This window comes from Dipodomys ordii, unplaced genomic scaffold (assembly GCF_000151885.1).
Source record: "Dipodomys ordii isolate 6190 unplaced genomic scaffold, Dord_2.0 Scaffold92, whole genome shotgun sequence".
Lineage (NCBI taxonomy): Eukaryota > Metazoa > Chordata > Mammalia > Rodentia > Heteromyidae > Dipodomys > Dipodomys ordii.
The window spans coordinates 5,260,816-5,280,669 of record NW_012267308.1 but is presented as its reverse complement, the minus strand read 5'-3'; the positions used below and the strand labels follow the sequence as shown (position 1 = coordinate 5,280,669).

Here is a 19,854-nt window from a genome sequence, read left to right as displayed (position 1 = left end):
CTTTTTTCTTTTTGCTTATGTGGTGCTGGGGAATCGAACCCAGGGCCTCAGGCATGCAAGGCAAGCACTCTACCACTGAGCCACCTTCCCAGCCCCTTGGGTGTTTTCTTGTAGGCAGGGCCAACACGAGGACCTGGGGAGAGATCGGACTGAGGACCTGTGAGCAGCTGCTGCAGTGTTTTGGGGTACGTGGAGGCAGTGCTGGAAAGGAGGAATAAGGATGTGGGGGTCTCCTCTTCTATGGGCCTCGTTCCTAACCAGATGTCCCTGTGCACAGCGCGGCGGCCGCCTGTCTCTGCACCACTTCCAGGAGCTCTGGGGCCACCTCCTGTTGTGGCAGGTAAGGAGGGGTGACTCACCTGAACTGTTTTCTGGACCAAGACCCCCTTTAGGTCGTCTGGCCCCTCAAGAATTGATTCCACAGCCTCTGGGTCTGGCTGGAGGACCTGAAGCATATCACCTCCCTCTGAGGGGATCTTTTTCCTTGGCTACAAAGGATGCTTAGAACCGTGCAAGGAGGAAACAAAGGAAAGTTCTAGAAACAGCAGTAAGCAGCCACATTGAGGCTTTATGTGGTGGTCAGATGGCCATTTGGCCAGGGAAGAGCAAGCAGAGGTGCTGTGGCCCATAATCCCCACTTGGAGGAAGGGGAGCTGGCCCTGAGGTTCCCACTCAGGGTAGCGAGCACCCCTGCAGGGCCAAGGGGCTGACCCTTGTCTCCCCACACAGGGCACATTTGACAAGTTCGATGAGGACGCATCAGGAACCATGAACTCCTATGAGCTGAGGCTGGCGCTGAACGCTGCAGGTGTGCCCGGCGGCCAGGAGGATGGAGAGAGGGTGAAGGGGCACAGAGGACTGGGAAGGGGTGGGAGGGGCTCCAGGAAGGAGCATTGGGAGCTGCTGTCTTGAAGCTCAGGCTTATTCAGTAGAATGTTCTGGATTCTGGTGAGTGTTGGTGGAGGATGTTCTGGATTCTGGTGAGTGTTGGTGGAATCCTCAGGCGCCTTTCCTCTGGGTGCTGCGTCCCAGCCTTGACTTTGAGGGGCGCAGGGCTTGGGGCTTTTGGGAGCCCATGGACACGATGGCAGAGGTGAGTTGCTGCTGCAACATGGGGTGGCGGCAGCGACGTGTCCAGGTGGACCCGTGGGGAGGGAGAGTCCGGCAGCTTTGGAGACAGGGTTGGTGGCCCCCAACCAGCAGGAGGGAACAGGTGCAGACCGTGTTCAGGGGCCCCTACACAGATGGGGGGGTACCTTGCTGGTGTGGGGCTCACAGGGCGGTGCCCCCCAGGCTTCCACTTGAACAACCAGCTGACCCAGGCCCTCACCAGCCGCTACCGGGACAGCCGCCTGCGGGTGGACTTGGAGCGCTTCGTGTCCTGCGCGGCCCAGCTCACCTGCATCTTCCGTGAGTGCCCATCCCGATGTGGAGGGGTGCAGGGGGGGCACCCTCGGCTGAGGGCCGGCAGCTACCCTGCTCCTCTCTGCACAGGACACTGCAGCCAGCACCTAGCTGGGGGCGAAGGGGTCGTGTGCCTGACCCACAGACAGGTGAGCTGGGCGGTGGGCTGGGTGGCTGGGGCGGGCGCTGGCCGGAGCTCACGCCCCGCTTTCTCCCCAGTGGTCGGAGGTGGCCTCCTTCTCCTAGGGGCGCCCTCAACCCAGCACTGCAGCTGAGCACGCATGCACCTGCCCATCACCTATCGTCTAGGGCCACCTCCACATCATCCTGCGCCCCCCACCTCCTGTTGCCACCTACGTGAGAGCCCCCACTCTGCTGAGACCACACCCTTGCATGGACGTCACAGAAAGAGGACGCTAGGAATCCATCTTAAAAATATTACATGTTTTATTATCCTGTCCCCAGAAGAGTGGTTTATCCAGAAACCAAGAAAATCAGAATAAACTCAAGAGGGGAGAGGAGGGCAAAACCATCAACTAGCAGGCAGCCAGGCCAGCAGCCCCCTCCACCCCGGAGGTGGTCCCCCCAGACCCTGCCAGCACAGACACTGAGGAAGATCAGTGCGGGCGGGCAGCCAATCAGCTATGTCTTCATTAGAGAGCAAGAGAGGCGAAGATACGTTGCTAGGTGAATATATATTTATATAATAAATCCGTAAGTTAATAAAGTAAATAGGAATTCTCTGAAGGGTTTTTTTTTTATAGGTTTTTTTTCTTCTTGTTCATTTTTTTTTTGTATGATTTTGTTGGTTTTGGTCCTTAGAAAAAAAAAAAATTGAGACCTCGAGTCCAGACAAAGTAAGGGGGTGATGGCAGGGTCCTGGGCGCCTGGCACTCACCATCGAGTCCCACTGGGGAAGGGAGAGGGAGCTGGCGGGGTCTGGTTCAGCGGAGCAGCAGCGCCCTCTGCTGGACCTTGCGGGGCGGTTCCTGGACAAGGCACGTGGGGCTTTGGCCTGGGTGTGGGAGGCATGGAGCCTCTGTCCCCTCCACGTAAGATTTAAAAAAATGTACGTATTTACCAGACCAGAGGTGCTGACCCCGGCCTCCGTCCCCCTTCCAGGTGTGGGGGGGAGCCCCTGGCCGACTGCCAGAGAGAGGAGAGAGCCTGCCAGCTCCTCTCTGCCCACTGCCCCCAGGGACCGACAGAGAGGGCTTTGCATAGATACAAGAGTCGGGGTGGGGCAGGGTACCCCCAGCCCCGCCGGGAGGCCGAGGGGCTTTGGTCCGGGAGTCAGGAGCCCTCACAGGTCGCTCTCGCCATAGAGGGCCGTGGAGAAGGACTTGTAGTCGAGGGCGCCGGGCACGGCATCGGGGCCCTGGTAGGGCGCCATGCGGGCAATGCAGTACTCGGCCTGGTCGGGGGGCAGCTCTCTCCGCAGCTCCTCGGCTGTGATGAAGTTCTGGAGTACAGGCAGGATGGAGTCACGACACCCCTGCGCCGACCTGGCCTACCCAGTCCCAGTGCCTCGGTGGGCTCTTGCTTACCTTGTCCCCTGCCAGGACCTTGAAGGAGGCGATGACCTGGTCAGCCGTGTCCGTGTCGGTGGTCTCCCGTGACATGAAGTCGATGAAGGCTTGGAAGGTCACGAGGCCGCTGTGGTTGGGGTCCACCACGCTCATGATGCGGTTGAACTCGGCGTCACCCTGCGGGGCGGGGTGGGCAGGCAGATGGGGCTTAGCCGGGCAGTGCCAGTGGCTTGCTTTCGGGAAGGCAAGTGGCAGAATAGGGCTGAGTGGTCAGCCTGCCACACCCCTGCCAGTCTCGGGAGATGGGAAGTTGGGGTGCACTGCCCCCAAACTCGAGTCAGCTCTGGTGGGGGGGGAGAGAGAGAAAAGACGGAGTGGGGGGCGCTGCCCCGAGGCTTGCAGGAAGAGGAGTTGGCAAGGCAGGCAGGAGCGTCCCGGGGGAGGGCAGGAGGAGCAGGAAGTGGCACTGGAGAGGAGGAGGAGGAGGAGGAGGTGAGGGGCGGGAGGGAGGCGAGTGGAGCGGAGGCAGAGGCGGGCGGGAGCTGCATACCAGGCTGTATCCTGTGGAGATAAGCAGAGCCCTGAAGTCATCGGAGTCCATGCTGCCTGTCTGCTTCTGCTCCCGGATGGACGCAGCCATAGCAGAGGAGGCAGAGGGGCGCCCCGTGCGCGCAGCGGGGAGACAGGACAGTGCAGAGCAGGGACACGGGAGGCCCCGGGAGAGATGAGGTAAGGGGACAGGTGAGAGACAGGAGGGCAGGGAGAGGTGAGAGCCGGTGAGATGGGCAGGATGGCCGGGAGGAGAGAGGAGAGAAAGAAGAGCGGTTAATGCCACGTCCAGGGACCCGTGCGCGTACCTGCCGGTCGTTCTCCACGTCGTAGCCCAGGCTGATGAGGCAGGCCTTGAACTCCTCGGGCCCCAGAGCCCCACCATGGTCCTGCCGGGGCCATCGAAGGCAGGCGTGCGGGGCGACGCCACCAGGCCGTGGAGTGGGGAAGGGGCCGGGCCGCATGCAGAGGGCGGAGGACACGGGGGAGGGAAACACAGAATTAGAGGCGATCACAGACACGGGGTGGTGGCCAGGAGCTGGTGTGGACCCTGGTCCTGCCTGTGTCTGGTACACAGGATGGAGGCACTGAGGACGGAGGCCTGGGGACTCGGGGTGAGAGGCCAGCAGAGCAGGCCAGGTGGGGACAGGGTCACAGTGTTGTTTAGGGTCTCTATAGCTGCACCCAGACCCTAACACGAGACTACACACGTGGCCGGAACAGGGAGGGAGGACAGTGACAACACAGAGGGAGGACAGGACAGGAAAGAGGAGGGGCGGCTCACCTTGTCGAAGTGGTTGAAGGAGGCCCGGAACTCCTGCATCTGCTCCTGGCTGATGCCCTTGGCGTCGCGGGTGAGGATCTGGTTCTCCACCTCATTGATGGTGCGGGCAATGGTGGTGAGCAGCTGCTCCCAGCCCACACGGATGTGCTGCGGAGGAACAGGCGTGGCCATGGGCTGAGGCTGCCATGGGCTGCCCACAGTGTGTGGGGCTACAGCTCCTTACTCTCCTACACCCGGGCTGCCCATGCCAACCAGTGTGCATGAGCGGCCAAGATTCACGTAGGCGCTCTGTGCACATGCGCGGCCTGCTCAACAATGGCTCTGTAGGGAGCAGGCCAGGCTGGCGGTCTGTGGCGCAGCTTAGATCCAACTACCAACAGGACCCGCTGCAGAGTCCCTGGCTCCTACCCCAGGGTGAGAAATGTGGCCCTTCTGGGTCCCCAGAGACACGTAGCCCAAGGTGGGTGCAGTCATGGCGACTGCCCTGCAAGGCTGGGGGTGGTGGGGGGAGGGAGCATTTTACAAGTGTGCACATAGTCTAGAATGTTTTCCAGGGTGCCAGGGCGGGGCAGGCTGTGCACCTCCATTGTGTAGTTGGTGTGCTTGTTGTCGAAGATGAGGGCCTCCTGGATGAGCTGGTGCTGCTGCTCGAGCAGGTCTAAGTTGGGCTTGTAGTCCACGATGCTGCGCTCGTACTGCTTCAGGTGGCTCAGCTGGTCCTCCAGCGTCCCGTTCATCTCGATGGAGATGCGGCCTATCTCCTGTGGGGAGGGGAGGCACACGTGGGCTGGGGAGGGGCGGCCCCGTGGGGTGCTGACGTGCAAGGCCTGTGCCGTCACTGAGCCCCGCCAACCTGGGCACAAGCAGGCATAGTGGGGCCATGTCCGGAGTGGACAGACAGACGAGGAGATGGAGGCCTATGAGGCCTGGCGCGCAGAGCGTCCTCCGGCACCTGCTGTAAACCCTCCCACGGCAGCCGTGACAGTCCTGGCACAGCACCCTGGAGGGCCAGTTGAGCCCACCAAGCCCCCAGCAGCTTTCTGCCTGGCACAGCCAATCTCACGCACACCAGTCTGCTGGGCCCTCACCTCCATCTTGGTCTGGATCCAGGGCCCCACCACGTTGGCCTGGCTGGCAAACTGGCGGCGCAGGTGCTCGTTGGACTGCTGCTTACTCTGCTCTTCCAGGAGCGCGTGGTCCCGCTTGGGCACCAGCTGCTGCACCTGGGAGACACCAGCAGGGGGCGTGAGGATGGGCTCCTTCCCCACACGGCTGGGCCCAGCGTTGCCTCTGGGGTGGGGGGTGGGGGTGGGGGCCCGACTCACTTTCTCCCACTTGGAGTTGATGATCTGGGGGGTGACGGTGGTGTAGGGGTTGCTGCCTGACAGCTTGATGTGGTTGCTCTCAGCGATCCTCTGCGCCTCCTTGTGGATGGCCAGGATGGCTTCCCGCTCGCGGTCAGCATCCGGCAGGGTGGATTTGAACTGGTCGTGGGCCGAAATGAGGCCCTGGTGGGGAAGAAGAGCAGGCATGAAGGGGTGGCCTGGCTCCCCAGGGATCTGGCGTGGGGCAGGGGGGAAGTGGGGCAGACCTCGATCTCCTCGATGGTGTGGACAATGAACATGTCCTGCAGGTCCTCCATGGCGCTCTCCATCCAGTTGTTGAAGGGGGCGGCCCGCTTGGCATACTCCAGGTGCAGCTGGTCAATGGTCTCTAACTGCTTCTCTGTTTTCTGAGAAGGTGGGAAGGCATATCAGCTTGCCAGTGGGGAGCGGCCAAGGTGCTGAGGAGTTACCCAGCCCCTGGGAGAAGCTCCTGGGTCTGGGCGTCGCCCTGCCCCTCCCCCCTCACCTCCAACGCTTCTCTGCGACTGTGGGTCAGGGAGCCCAGGGCGTCCCACTGGTCGCAGATCTTCTGGCAGCGGGCATTGACGTTGTGGGAGTCATAGTAATCCAGCTCGCTGCAGGACAGATGGACAGCAGTGAGCCCTGGTGGCACCCAACACCCTAGGGGGAAGGGTCCCAGGCTTGGTAGCACCCAGCCTAAAGGGGACGTTTGTGGCAGGTCTACTCAAGACTCAGAGCAGAAGGCCTAGCGGGGGCAGCACGTGCCCAGGCCTGCAGCCCAGGGTGCTACTCTAGGATCCTCCTCTTTTTTTTAATTCTGAGACCAGGATGCTATGCCTGCACTACTTTACTACTATATTGGAAATAACAGTAAATGAGGCTCGGGCCCTCCTGCCCATGAGGGTGCTCTCTTCTGGAAGCCTGGTGCAGCAGGCTGTGAGCCGTGCAGGTTTGGGAGGGAGTAACTGCAGGGCGGAGAGGGCGAGCAGCCAGACCAGTGGACGGGACAGGGCAGAGGAGCGGAGCAGGCAGGGACTGGGAGGAAAATGCTGTCACCCCCAGCTTCTACTCTAACTGGGTCATCTTTCACCAGGCCTGTGGTCTCTCCGTGCCTCAGTTTCCCCATGTGACACAGGTTGTTGTGGGGATTAAATGAGCCCAGCAGGCTCATCCCAGAGGTGCATGTGACACCTCAACAACCTTCCTTCCAGGCAAGCGCCCAGAGCCGGCTTTAGCTTCACGTGAGTGGGTTTCACGTGGCTGGCTGGCCCAAATTCCAGGGGCTCCCCTAGGTGTGTGTGTGTGGGGGGCATCCTGCCAGTCTCATATCCTTGTAGTCTTGGCACCTGTACCATGCTCTCCTGTGCAGCCCCCCGCCCCCAGCAAGTGTCCCATGGAGTCTATAGTGGGGTCTAGTGCACCCAGTCCTAATGCCCACAGCCTGGGGGGGGGGAGGGGAATCTGCAGACGGAAGCTGGCCCTGCCCTTTCCTTGCAGAGGGCAGAACACTGGGCATGTCTGTGGAGAGGGCAGCTCCAGCCAAGGATCCTATTTTGGAGCGGATGGCTATTTTTGGGAGGCTGGTGCATTTTCCATGAAGTAATGGCCGGGGCATCCTTTGCCTTGGGCCCTCCCTGCCACGGGCTGCTGCAGGACTGAGGCCCCATTCACGGCTCCAGGGCGCCGTGTACTAACTGTGCCCAAGTTTATCTGCCCGGGGAAGGGCCAGCAGAACAAAGGATGGCCTGTGTCGCTGTGGAAGTAAAGCAGCTCCCCCACAGGGGGCTGACAGGGGTTGGCCATGAGGTGTGGGGGAGCCCGGGGGTCTGGCGGGAGGTAAAGGGAAGGGCCCCACGCCCACACGCACTTGAGCTCCTGGGCGATGGCGGCGATCTGCTCCACACGGTCCTGGTGGGCGGCCAGGTCGCTCTCGAATGCCTCGTGCTTGCGGATGAGAGCTTTGATGTCAGACAGAGTGGCCGTCTCGTAGTCGCGGTGCTTCAGCATCGCCTCCTTCCCTGGGGAGAGGGGCAGAGGGCACTTGGACAACAGCACAGCACTCATGGGGCTGTCCAACCAGGGGCATCCTAAACAATTCTGGAACCTTCCTTCTTTCCCTCCAGGAAATCTCTAAGCCCAGCTATGGGTGTGTGTACTGGTCCTAGGGCTTGAACTCAGGGCCTGGATGCTGTCAGTGCTGAGTCACAGCTCCACTTCCAGCTTTTTGGTACTGCGTGTTGAGTCTCCCAGCCTTGCCTGCCTGGGCTGGTCTGGACCAACTGTTTTGAATGGGGCTAGAAGACACATTGGAGTTGGCAGGCCTGAACTCAGCTCCTGCTTCTAAACAGTAGGCCATCAGAACTGGACTTTGGCACTGTGGCAAGAAAGTTAAGACACAGGTTTCTGGGGGGCTGTGATGGAGGCAGGGCGGCCCCAGAGGGCCAGGAGAGGGGCGGCAGTGGACGTCTGTTCCCAGCACGGTGGGCAGCAGCGCCATGCAGTCCCTGGGCTTTCTCTGAGCTGTGGGTGGGGCAGGCCGGGCCCTTTGAAGGCACACACACTGTCATTAGTCCTGGAGCCATGCTAATTACACACCAGAACAAAAGCTCCCACCGCCCTGCAGGGAACAAGGGAATGCCAGGCTGATGGCCAGCAGGACTCAAGCTCCTCAAGGGGCTCTGATCTCCCTCGGCTGTGCCCAGAGCCCCAGTCCCCCGTCCCTAAGACGAGGCGGGCAATGGTGTCCATGTGGCACTGGGCTGTCACTGGGGTGTTTAAGGAAGGTGGGCACGAAACCAGTACCCTCCTCAACTTAGCCACCTTCAGGACGAGTGATCCAGGACTGCTCTAGAACCCAGGACCCTGCTGGAGCAGGGAGACCACCCGGGGGCTCTGCATTGTGGCAGGTCAGGGCCCTAGACTCAGCAGCTGTCCGGCTGCCTTCTGGAAGTGTCTTCCTGGGGCCTCGTGGGGCCTGGGCACAGAGCTTCCCCAGGGGGGGAACGCCCTAACGGAGTGGGAAAGGACAGAAGGTTCATCTTAGTCTGAGATGGGCACGGGCACAATCATGCCCTTATGTGCCCCAGGGCTCTGAGGAAAAAAGGCAAAAATCTGCCACCTGACGCTCCCTGGCCAGGGACCTCCGGGAGCGATGTCAAGTGAAGTAACTAAAGGCCAGCCTGCTCCCCCCACGAGAGCGCACCACTGCCAACACACGTCCTGGCACAGGCCCTTGCCTGGCCCTGTTTTCCCACAGCTGAGGGCTGCTCTGGGTAGAGCCAGGGAATCAGGTGATGTGGGCGCCACCTGGGCCTGTGCCGTTGCCCACTTCCCCTGGGCAGGGGTGGGGCGGCCTGTCCACGTGAGGAGGGCTGGGGGGTGGGGGGCACAGGAAGCCACAGGGAGTAGGCAAGGAAGTGCTGTCAGCTGGGAAGCGGTGGCAGGAGGCGGGAGGGAGGCTGCCGTAAGCACAAGGAGGAGTCACGCACGCAGCCAGCTCAGGGTTTGAGCCCAGGCCTCCGCTAAGCCACACCCGCCTGGAGATGGCGCTAGCTTTCTCAGGCAATGCTACCCTTTCAGGACAAGCAGGTGGCCGGAGAGCGCCACCTGCAGGTAGGGCGCTGGAGGCAGACAGCCACTAAGGATGGGAGCTGTCCTCAGAGAGGCCACACAGAAGGGATGGGCTGTGTCCTAGGAAAGCCCTGCTGCCAGTGGCCTCTGAGGCTTGAGCACATTGGGCCATTGGGCAGAGCGGGCCCCCAGTTCGCCTGGCTGCCTGGGGCTGGCTGGGAGGAGCCAGGCATCAGTGGCGCTCCTGGCTGGGCAGGGCCGGGCGCGGAGCCGGTGGGAGGGGCGCACCATCAGTCCAGGCTTCGTGGATCGAGGCCTTTTGCCGGAACTTCTCTGCCAGGTGGTCGAGCCGCTCCAGCCTGCGGATCTCGTTCAGGAGCCATTCCTCGTAGCCCTTCTCGGCCTGCTCCAGGTGCTGCCAGCCATTGTTGATGTCCTGGGGGGTGGGGAGGCACACGGGGCTCTCAGGGGTAGGCAGCCGGCGGGAGGCCTGTGCAGCGCCACAGAGTCCTGACACTAAGCGGATGGAGAGATGGCGCAGAGGAGGCTCCCAGTGTTAGGGACCCTTATCCAGGTCACACAGCCCCTTCCTGGTAAGCGAGGGGCCCAAACTCCAACGGCCACACAAGCCAAGATAAGCTCTGGGTGTCCTTGTGTGTGGAGGGAGTGGGGGAGAGGGAGGCCCGGCCTTGCAGGCCGTGGGGCCTCATGATCACCGTGCTGCGGGCGCCCAGCCCCACCACTGGACGGGTGCTGCCCGCCCCCAGCCCCGGTGGCCGCTCACCGACACCATTCTGCCCTCCGAGGGCATGAAGGCCGGCCGGTTGCTGAGGCGCAGCTTGGTCTGCAGCGTGTTGAAGTTGATCTCCAGCTGGCACTTCTCCTGCACCTTGGGCGGCTTGTGCACGCGCCGGTAGTCGCGGAAGTCCTCCAGCTTCTGCTGCATCTCCTGGATGGTCTTCTGGGGCACGCGGTCCTCCAGCCAGGGGATGGTGCGGCGGATCCATTCCAGCAGCTGTGGGCGCCCGAGAAGCCGGGACGGCGTTGGCACCGGTGCTCAGTGCACTGCTAGGGCTGCCCACTGCCCAAGGGCACCCCGCTCCCTACCCCGGTGGGATCCCATAGACTTCTGGAGATATGTCCCCCACCCCACTCCTCAGGCAGTCACATGACTTGGGGCTGTTGGCTCCTCGAGGTTTGGCTGTTCAAGAACCCAGAGGCTCAGGGACTATGAGTGACACCGGGACAGGCCCACAGCACACCACAAAATGTCTGGGGTTCACCAAGTCTTAGCCTAGGAGCTGGTGGTTCACAAGGGGAAACGATCGTCCTATCTCCAGTGTATGACCCAGAGCCCGCTGGTATGGTGACTGCCAGTCTGACCCTCTGCCTTCTGAGGCCAAACATGACAGGCCACCCAGGGACTGGGTCCAACTCTGGGGTGGCTGTGGGCGAGGGGGGCGGGCAGCACTCACGTCGCTGGCCAGCCGCTCGTAGTCTTCCATCAGGTGCTCGTTCTCCTGGTTGACAGCCAGCACCTTGCAGATCCGGTTGGCGGCGGTCTCAGCCTAGAGCAGGGGCAAAGTCAGGGCCGCCTGGGGCTGGAGCCCCTCCCTCCTGAGCAGCACGCCCCTCAAAAGCACAGTCCATAGCCCACACCAACTCCCCAAGGAGGGGACGGAGAGGAAGTGCAGCTGCAAGATGGCTGAGCAGCCCGTGAACAGAGCTGGGCACAGAGGAAAGATGGGGAGACCTCTCACGGCTAGGTGAGGTGGTCAGTCCCATGTCCTGGGTGGAAAGGCAGCTGAGGTGGGGGGGGAGGCAGAAGGGGTGCTGGTGCCCTGAGCGCGCTCAGCCCCCTTCCTCAGCCCTCACAGGCGGGTCTGCGCCCTCAGGAGCTGGGGGGAGGGGCAAGTGGGAGAGGCGGCCCTGTCCACAACTACAGGGGTGCAGCCTGCAGGAGGGTGAGGTGTGGAGGGTCACACAGGAGACCAGGTACCTTTTAGGAAGCACAGAAAGGGTCCCAGAGGAGTTGGAACGGCAACAGAACAGGAACAGAAATAGTGAGGAGGGTCTACAGCGATGGAGAGGAAAACCGGAGGCTCGGGAGCTGGCACTGCCCGTCACCATCCATGCACCACACGGGGGCAAGCGGGGAGGGAGGCCCCGCGGCCGAGGCGAGGCCGCACCATGCTGCAGGCCACACGCGGGGCCGTGAGGCAGGCAGGATGCGGAGGCGGGGGCATCCCAGGGGTCAGCTGCTGACCCCCAACTGCACAGACATCCCCAGATCTGTGTGTATACCAAAAGCCACGGGCCTCCGGATCAGAGCTCAGAGTGGTTCCTTTAGTGACTAGAAACCAGCTAAGGGCAGACACTTGGGGTTCACTCCACCAGAAACAAAAGGCCCCCTCTGAAGTCACTGAGGAATCGACAGAGCAAGGCTGCCTGCCGAGGCCAAGTCATAGCACTCTGCTCCCCGAGGGGCCCTGAGCTTCCTGCAGGATGGCCAGCAACAAGCTTGAGGGGCTCAGCCACCTCAAAAATCTTCCCACACTCTGACCTGGGCTTTCCTGCTCCCACAAATCCCCTACGGAGGTCCTAGAGGCCTCCATTCCCAAGTTCAGCCCAAGCAAAGGGGGCATTTCAGGCAGGAAAGCAATCAGTGTGAGAAGGGGCCTGAAGGGAGGGAGCGCAACATGGCCTCGCTGCTGGTCAGGGGTCATGGCTAGGAACCTCCCAAGAGCCAGTCTCCACTCAGCCTTCCTCCCTGCACGGACACAGGTCTTCCCTGCTCCCTGCCTGTTCTTTAAGCAAAACTCATTAGCCACTGGCTAATGACATGGTGAGGTGGTGATATGGCCCGGAACCAGACAGCCCCTGGCCTGGCTGGACAGCGCCCTCTGCTGGCAGCCCCACGACTGGAGAACAATTCTGAACCAGGGGCTGATAGGACCCTACCACCCCCCACCCCCCCAGGGCCTGGCCACACCCCAAGAGACAGCAGAGCAGGCCAAGCCAGGCCATGTAGAGTGACCACACGGGGTGACTGGCTGGCCACAGAATAATTTTAAGAACTTGAACTTCCTTTCCTTTCTCCAAGGGGGCTAAGGAACCCTGCTGGGCTCACAGATTCAATGCTTCCTCCACCCACTGTCCAACGGAAATCTGGCCAGCAGGGGGGGGGCCTCCACACAGATATGGGGGGGGCTCCCCAGAGGGGCAGGGCTGTCACATGCAGACCCTGGGGCACACCCCTGCTTCACTAGGCAGCTCTACTCTCGGAAGAGAACCAGGACTGTGAGTGCACAGGGAGGGAGGGAGGGATGGACGGACTGACAGACGGCCAGACAGACAGATGGTGAGATGCCAGGTGACAGCGGGCAGGTGTGCAAGGCACAGCAGCGTGGGGTCCGCTGCCCCAGCTCACCTTCTGGGCCCCCGAGAAAGCGTGGTAGAAGCAGGACACGTAAGTCATGATGGCCTTCTCATCTGGCCTCAGAGTGCCCACAATATCTGTGCAGAGAGAGAGAGAGAGAGAGAGAGAGAGAGGCAAGAGAGAGTGAAAGACGCAGGAGGGCGGGCGGGCGGCGGGCCCGAGGCTCATGCAGGAGGATAGCGCTTGCTCGGGACTGGAAGCCAGCCCCAGCTCAAGCCTGGGCGGCCGCGTCCTTCCCTGCCCACCTGCAGCGAACGAGGGACGAGGTTGTGAGCGAGGGGCCTCCTCGTCTATCAGGCCTGGGTTTGCCTCTGTACATGGGCTAGGGGAGTCAGACTCAAACTGAGGACCGAAAATCTAAGTAGGATCATTTCATGTGTATCTCCCACCTTCAGATAGAACCCCTTAATAATGCCAGGCATGGAGCTCACTCCTATAATCCCAGCAGTCAGGTGACTGAGGCAGGAGAATTCTAAGTTTAAGGCAACCTGTACTACCTACATAGTACGACTGCCTCAATTATCAACTCCAGACCCCCTCCCCCAAATCTGAAGGTACTGAGGCCCTCGGGGTGTGAGGCATCTGTTTACTTCATGGCCAGTGAGCTGCCTGCGTCCTTACCCTCTACTGATTCCGAAGCCCAGCGTATTCCTACCTCAGGGCCTTTGCACTTGCCCTAATCTTCATCTGGCAACCTCCCCTGTCCTCCACTGCCTTGTTACTCCACGGGATTAGCCATGAGCTTGCCTGCCTTGGGCCTAACCATGTGCCCACTCCCTGGCCCACAGCCTGGCACTACTGAGTAGGGGCTCTGTGGGCACAGGCTGCGGAGGTGACCAGTGCTGTGCCCAGGAGTGAGTGGGAGTGGCTTCCAGTCAGAGAGAGCCACTGCCGTCTGCAAGAGAAATGAGGTGAGCTGGGAGGCGAGCGCAGCGGCGGCATGGGGCAGTGGCGGCGAGGAGGGCCTGCCTCCGTGCCCGGTACCTTCTGCGCTCCCGAAAAGGCATGGTAGAAGCTGGACACATAGGTCATTATGGCCTTCTCGTCGGGCCGGGCCGTGTTCACGATGTCTGCAAGTGAACAACAAGGGTTAAACCGCCCGAGCAGGGGGGTGGGGTGGACGCAGGCTCGGCCAGGCCTCGGGGAAGGACCTCGGTGGCACTTGTGTGGCAGGGGCTCGGCTGCCCCTCCCTTCCTCTTTTCCTCCCCTGCCCCCTCTTCCCCGGGTCTCCAGCAGGGGCTGTGGGAATGGCTGCTTCCTTTCGCTGAGCATGGCCTCCAGGGGCTCTGTGTTGTGAACTCCCGAGGCCACGGGAGGCCGGAGCCACAGGTCATGGCTTAGAGGGGAGGAAGGGGTGCTGGCTGGGAAATGGAGGAAATCCAGAAAAGGAAAAAACACAACATTCCAGTCTGGCAGGCAGGGTGGCGAGAGCTGGGAGCCACACATCCCAGAGAGCTGATCCTTCAGGCGCTCCCGTCCATGCCCGACTCCATCCCCGACTGCAACTGGCCAGTGTAGGCTTGGGTGGTCCCCACCACGACTCCCAGGATGACAGGCCAGCCTGCCTGTCCTGTGCACCCAGGTCCACTCGGCTCCTCTTGGTGGCTCTGTTGGCTCCTTGCAGTGACCCCTGATCTCAGGCCGGTCCACGCGCCCTTGCCCAAAGCCAGGCGGAAGAGACGAGGAGGCCCTCAGGCGACGCGTGTGATGCAATGGAAGAGATGGACTCACCCTCCGCATCCAGCATCTTAGGGATGTCCAGGTACTTCTCGGCCACTTCAAAGGCATTGTTTAGGTTGGTGACTGGGTCGTCCTGGGAGGCGGATGGGGAAAGAGAAGAACTCCATCAGCAGGACGCAGGGGGCAGAGGGCACAGGGCTGGCCTGGGATGCATTCTTAGGAATCCTCAGCCGCCATGTGTGTGCTGGGCAGGAACTGGGGGGTGCCTGGAGGAGGGCAATTGCTACCCCGAGTAGGGCAAGCCATGGACCTTTTCTTCTCAAGAAAATGCAGAATTTCTAGTCACCCACAGACTTCAGAGGAACCCCCTTGCCCTGGAACCCCGGCAGCACTCTCATTCCGCCGCGGAGACCAGTGCCCGCTCCCTCGTGGGCTCCCCACTATTCCCAACCACCTCCAGCCAGAGCCACATCCCCCTCCCATGGGGCCAGGGTGGGCCAGGCGCACTCTCGCCACCCCTGCCAGGGCCCTTCCTGACCACGCCAGCTCAGGGGCACCACCCCACTGTGGCCTGGACAAGATGCCTGACCTAAGGTAACTGATCACTTTAGACACAGTCCCCTGCCTTTGCTACAAAGGCCAGGAGCTCCAAGAGGGCAGGCGGTGGACACTGGGGTAAAGGCTGGAGGGGGTGGGGGGAGAGCGTGGAGACGTGTACCTTTCTCAGCTTGTCGTATTCGATAAGCTCGGGTCTGTGCCGGTGGATGAGGGCGTTGAAGGCCAGGCCATCCTTCCAGCTGGAGAGGAAAGGCACAGGTGACGAGGGCCATTTATGGAGAGTTCGGCATGTGGCAGGCACTGCTGGATCAGCTGATGCCACCTAGCCTGGGGCCAGCTCCCATAATCCCTGGCTGCCTCAATGTCCAGGACTGCAAAATGGGGTCAGTTAGCTACTCCACAGGGCCGCTATCAGTAAGCATCGAGACGGAGGCTGTGACAGCCCCGGTGCTGTGAGGCTGCTGGACGCACATGGCCTGCCTGGTGACGCCAGGGCCTCGCTGACCGCACCCGAGGGCCAGTCCTTAGGCTATAAAGGGTTCCGGATGTGGTGCGGCCGGAGGGTGTCAGGAAGAAAATGGCCCCACCATGTCACACCTTCCTCATGAGCCGCAGGGAGGGACAAAGGGCCCGCTGACCTGAGGCGCTGGCTTAGTTGGTTCCCACCCAGCTCTGTTCTGTCAGCTGTGCATGGCACCTCTGTAGGCAAACTCCTTACAGCGGGATCGGGGGTAGGGAGGGGCTGCACCCCCCACCTTGTGGAAGCAGCAAGCAGTCCACAGGGCCCCAGACTCAATAAACAAGCAAATGAGTGGCCAGGCACCAGTGGCTACTCAGGAGGCTGAGATCTGAGGATTATGGTTCAAACCAGCTAGAACAGGAAAAGTCCTAAGACTCTCATCTCCAATTAACTAGCAAAAAGCCAGAAGTGGAGCTGTGGTTCAAGTGGTAGAGCGTGTTCTTTGAGCTCAAAAGATGAAAGGCAGTACCCAGGCCCTGGGTTCATGCACCAGGACAGGCACCAAAAGGGAAAAAAAAAAATCAAATGAAATGAGCCACTGCAGCAGGAAAGAGACACAGAGCGCAGCGCAGATACCCGCCCTCACTACGCCGCCTGACCCAGACCCGGATGATGAAGGGCACTGTCTGTCACTCCTGCACTACACCCACCCCAGCAAAGGGCACCTGAAAGCCTTCCCTTCCTCAGCATCTGCAAATGTTTCCTTACCATCTGAAGAGAGAGGCTTGGGACAGCCGACAGGGCCAAGTAGTAGACTGCCTGCCCAGTAAGTACAAGGCCCGGAGCTCAAACCTTACGATGGCTCAGGTATACATACTTGCACCAGTGGCTACTCAAACAACACAAACAATAAAAGACTGAGCCAGGAGTGGCAGCTCATATCTGGAACTTCAGCACTCAAGAGGCAGATAAAGGATCAGTCTAAGGCCAATCCAGGCAAAAGTTAGAGAAATCGGATTTCAAACATAAACTGGACACAGTGGTATGTGCCTGTAATCCCAACTATTCAGGAGGCAGAAGTGGGAGGATTGCAGCCTCATTCTGGTCCAAAGCTCTCATCCTAGCTGAAAAACTTAAAGCAAAAGGACTGGGGGAAAGACTCATGTGGTAGAGTGCTTTGCCTAGGAGGCCCCGAGTTCAATCTAATACCATAAAAACAGCAAAGAGGTAAGTTTCTTGAAGCCTACATGTAGGAGCAGTTACTTAAAGAATTCTGCAATTGGGGCTGGGAAGGTAGAGTGCTTGCCTCGCATGCATGAGGCCCTGGGTTTGATTCCTCAGCACCACATAAGTAGAAAAAAGCTGGAAGTGACGCTGTGGCTCAAGTGGTAGAACGCTAGCAATCAACCCAAGGGGACTGGGGAGGCTCCTAAGGTAAAGGTCTTGAGTATTCAGCGTGGGCCCTGCGGAGTCCGAGCATATGGCAGGGATCGAGAGATCTGCAGATCTCGTGAGGTGTGTCCTGTGTGTCCTGGAAGGAAGCAGGTCTCATGGCTGGACCGAGTCCTGCTCACCTTGACAAGTGTGGGCCCGACACCATATAAAGGCTGCTAAGGCAAGGGACTCACGGAGGGCTGGGAGAAAGAGCAGAGACGGGCGGGAACGCAGTGGGGGGTGTCGCTACCTGATGTGGAAGTTCTGCACGTTGACGTTCTTGTACGGGGCCGTCTTCCTCTGGCACCACAGCAGGAGCCCCTCCTTGGCCGAGGTCTCTGCAATGCACACACAAGGCCGGCGAGGCTGGCTCAACCACAAACTGTAGAACTCGGCCCGTGCTGCGCCCAGGGAGAGGGGGCTGCACCTCCCAACGACGCAACGCAACACATGGGCCCAGCCCCAAGGCCACCGGAGGAAGCGGCAGGGTCAGGAGCTGATCACAGAGCCCGCCATTAGCCACCACTGCACTGGCAACAGAGCCCTGGACACGAGTCCTGGCCTCACTTCCTTGCAGACGGGGGCCCTAGGAGCCCCTGAGCACAGAACCAGCAGCCCAGGCTGCTTCATGAGCGGAGTAGACGGTCCATAAACTGGCAGCTGGCAGCTCAAGGGGCTTTGGGTGGGCCACCAGACTGCCTCCTCCACCCAGCAGCCAGAAATGGCTGCGGGAGAGGTGGGCCGCTGGCAGCCCCAAGAAAGAGAAGGAATGCGGCTGAGCAGAAGGCCGAGGGCACGCGAGTCTCACCTTCCACAGAGATGTCCTGAATGGCGAAGCGAAGGATGATGGTCCAGATCATGCCCAGGGTCATCTTTGCGTTGCCGTCCACAATCTCTGCACACGTGGGGAAGGGAGTAGGAAGGGAAGGTGGTCAGCCATGCCAAGGCTCTGCAGTCCCGATCGCAGCCTGGGGCCGCTCCTGCGGACCCGCCTGATGGGCTGCCAAGTGCTTGCCACACGCCCGCAGGCCCGCGACTGGCTGGCCTTCAGCTCACCTTTGTGGTGGCACCGCCGCTGGGGCGTGGTTCTGCTCCAGTGTGAGCAGTGCCACCTTCTGGGTGAAGATGGCCTCTTGTCTCTGACCGGTCAGTGTGCAGGCCACCCTGCAGTTTGGAGATCTGCCACTTCCTCCTGACACTTGCCCTCTGCCCCTGCGGCCTTCCCACGGCTCCCCACAGCTACACAGCACCCCCCGATAAAAGGCTTCCAAGGCCTGAGGCCTGCCCCAGGTGATCTGGCCCTGCCAACCTCCTTCCATCTTTTAGCTGCAGCCTCTGGGCAAACCAGGCTAAGCCAGGATATTTGTTCTTTTTTGTGCGCTGTGTACCAGCACTGGGGCTTGAACTTAAGGTCTTGCCCTCTAGAACTTGAACCAATCCTCCATTTTTGGCTTTCTGCTGGCTAACAGGAGTTCAGAGTCTTGAATTTGTCTGCTCAGGCTAGTTTCAAACCTCAATCCTCGTATCTCAGCCTCCTGAACAGCTAGAATTAAAGGCATGGACAACTACTTCCAGCTTTCTTTTGGATAAAGTATTGCTCTGTGGTCCAGGCTGGCCTGAACTTGGATGCCTCAAACTCCCATGAAGCACTGGGATTACAGACATGTACTGCCAAGCCTGGCAGTAAGCAGGAAATAAGCCTGGCTAAGCCAGGATCTTCCTTACTTTGAGACCTTTACTTCTACCCACAAAGTGTAGCTTGCCGCCTTCCCTCCAATGGCTGAGCCTTCTTTTTGAGTCTCAGTTTCCTCAGAATCAATCTGCTACCCTATCCAGGTCCTCCGATGGCAGGCTGCCCTGAGATGAGCACCCCAACCAAGGACATTGGAGGAAAGTGTGGAAGATGACCAGAGCGGTCGGGTGAAAAGACGAGTTCTAGGTTCCCTGACATTGGAGAATGGAGCTCAAGGTCAGGCTTGGTTTGGAAGTAGTCTCAGCCTGCAGCCCAGGGGCAGGGGAGGACCCAGATCTGCCCTGGTCCTGTCCCAAGATCCAGGGCCCCAGACCTGAGTACAGCCCCCTGATTCTTGCTCCATACCACAACCCCAGGCACAGGCGGGAGAGGAGGAGGGGGAGGAGAAGAAGGTGGCTCTCGGCACTCTTGGTAGCTGTACCCTCATCTCTGTCAGGGCGTGCAGAAGGGCAGGGAGCTGTGGTCAGGCTGCCATGCGCCAGCTTTGTGCCAGAGCCTGGCGGGCTCAGGGATTGGGACGGAATCAATTTAGGCATGAACAGGGAACATTTTCGGACTTGAGTTTTTCTCTAATGAAGCTGGGCCTGCCCTGGGTCTGTCCTCTGACCCTTTCATATTTACAGACTAGCACTGGACAAAACAAACGTGGCTGTGAGAAGCAGAAGGCTGGAACAGAGCCCAGAGGAGGGACGCGGGCAGGGACAGGAAACCTCTGAGCCTGACTGTTCAAACACCAACCACCTCGACCGTGGCTGCGAGGCTTGGCACTCCTCCTCGGAGAGGTCCCGGGCTGGGGCAAGGCCTTGGAACTCAGTCCTGGCCCGATTCTTGGGGCCCTGTCATTAGCAGCAATTAGTTTTCTTTGTTTTTCTAAAAGTGGGGACAACACGGATGTCAGGGCAAAAACTCCATGCTGACTAATGAGCAGAGCAGCGAGCCAGCTGCCCGCGCTTCTGGGCTCCGTCAGGCTTCGCCCTGCCAAAAGGCGCCTGAGAACTCAACCAGGGCTCTGAGGAGAGCTCAGGGCTGGAGGACCTTGAGTGTCCACTCAGGATCGAGGATTCGGAGCCATCCGGGGCCTGTGCGCCCCAGGCAAAGTCCCATTGCTGACCTGAAGCTTTACACGTCCTGTCCCCTAAGCCCTGCTGGGGGCCGTGGTCCCCCTCCAGCCCACCAAGAGGCAGGAGAACAGCACAGGGGCCCTTGGTGTAGACAAGAGGTCCAGCACAGAATGAGGAGGACAAGTCAAAGCCTTTTTCTTCCAGCCCCCATGATAGCACCTCCTAGACTGGGACTATACTCATAGTTAGCATGTTTCCTTTTTTCTGTTTTGATCCCCCCCCCCCC

General features: G+C 60.4%; 2 protein-coding genes across 2 annotated transcripts in view; one reads left to right on the top strand and one right to left on the bottom strand.

Moving 5' to 3' along the window:
• The window catches only part of Capn12 (calpain 12), a 12,474-nt gene extending 10,684 nt beyond the window's left edge, over nt 1-1,790 (top strand). Inside the window, exons 12-17 of the mRNA XM_013026199.1 lie at nt 93-185; nt 278-340; nt 730-808; nt 1,294-1,410; nt 1,495-1,553; nt 1,624-1,790. Of these exons, the coding sequence (XP_012881653.1) occupies nt 93-185; nt 278-340; nt 730-808; nt 1,294-1,410; nt 1,495-1,553; nt 1,624-1,650 (438 nt within the window). The 3' untranslated portion in view covers nt 1,651-1,790. The remainder of the gene's footprint in view (nt 1-92; nt 186-277; nt 341-729; nt 809-1,293; nt 1,411-1,494; nt 1,554-1,623) is intronic.
• Nucleotides 1,791-1,827: 37 nt separating this feature from the next.
• Actn4 (actinin, alpha 4) lies at nt 1,828-17,662 on the bottom strand (the record flags this gene model as incomplete). The annotated part of the gene is made up of 18 exons (XM_013026198.1): nt 1,828-2,866; nt 2,952-3,110; nt 3,791-3,871; nt 4,267-4,413; nt 4,848-5,027; nt 5,355-5,489; nt 5,592-5,774; nt 5,858-5,998; nt 6,118-6,226; nt 7,480-7,630; nt 9,471-9,618; nt 9,967-10,197; nt 10,658-10,750; nt 13,606-13,691; nt 14,354-14,435; nt 15,021-15,099; nt 17,005-17,092; nt 17,563-17,662. Coding segments are annotated over 18 exons (2,352 nt in total), but the record flags the coding sequence as incomplete, so codon positions are not given.
• Nucleotides 17,663-19,854: the final 2,192 nt, after the last annotated feature.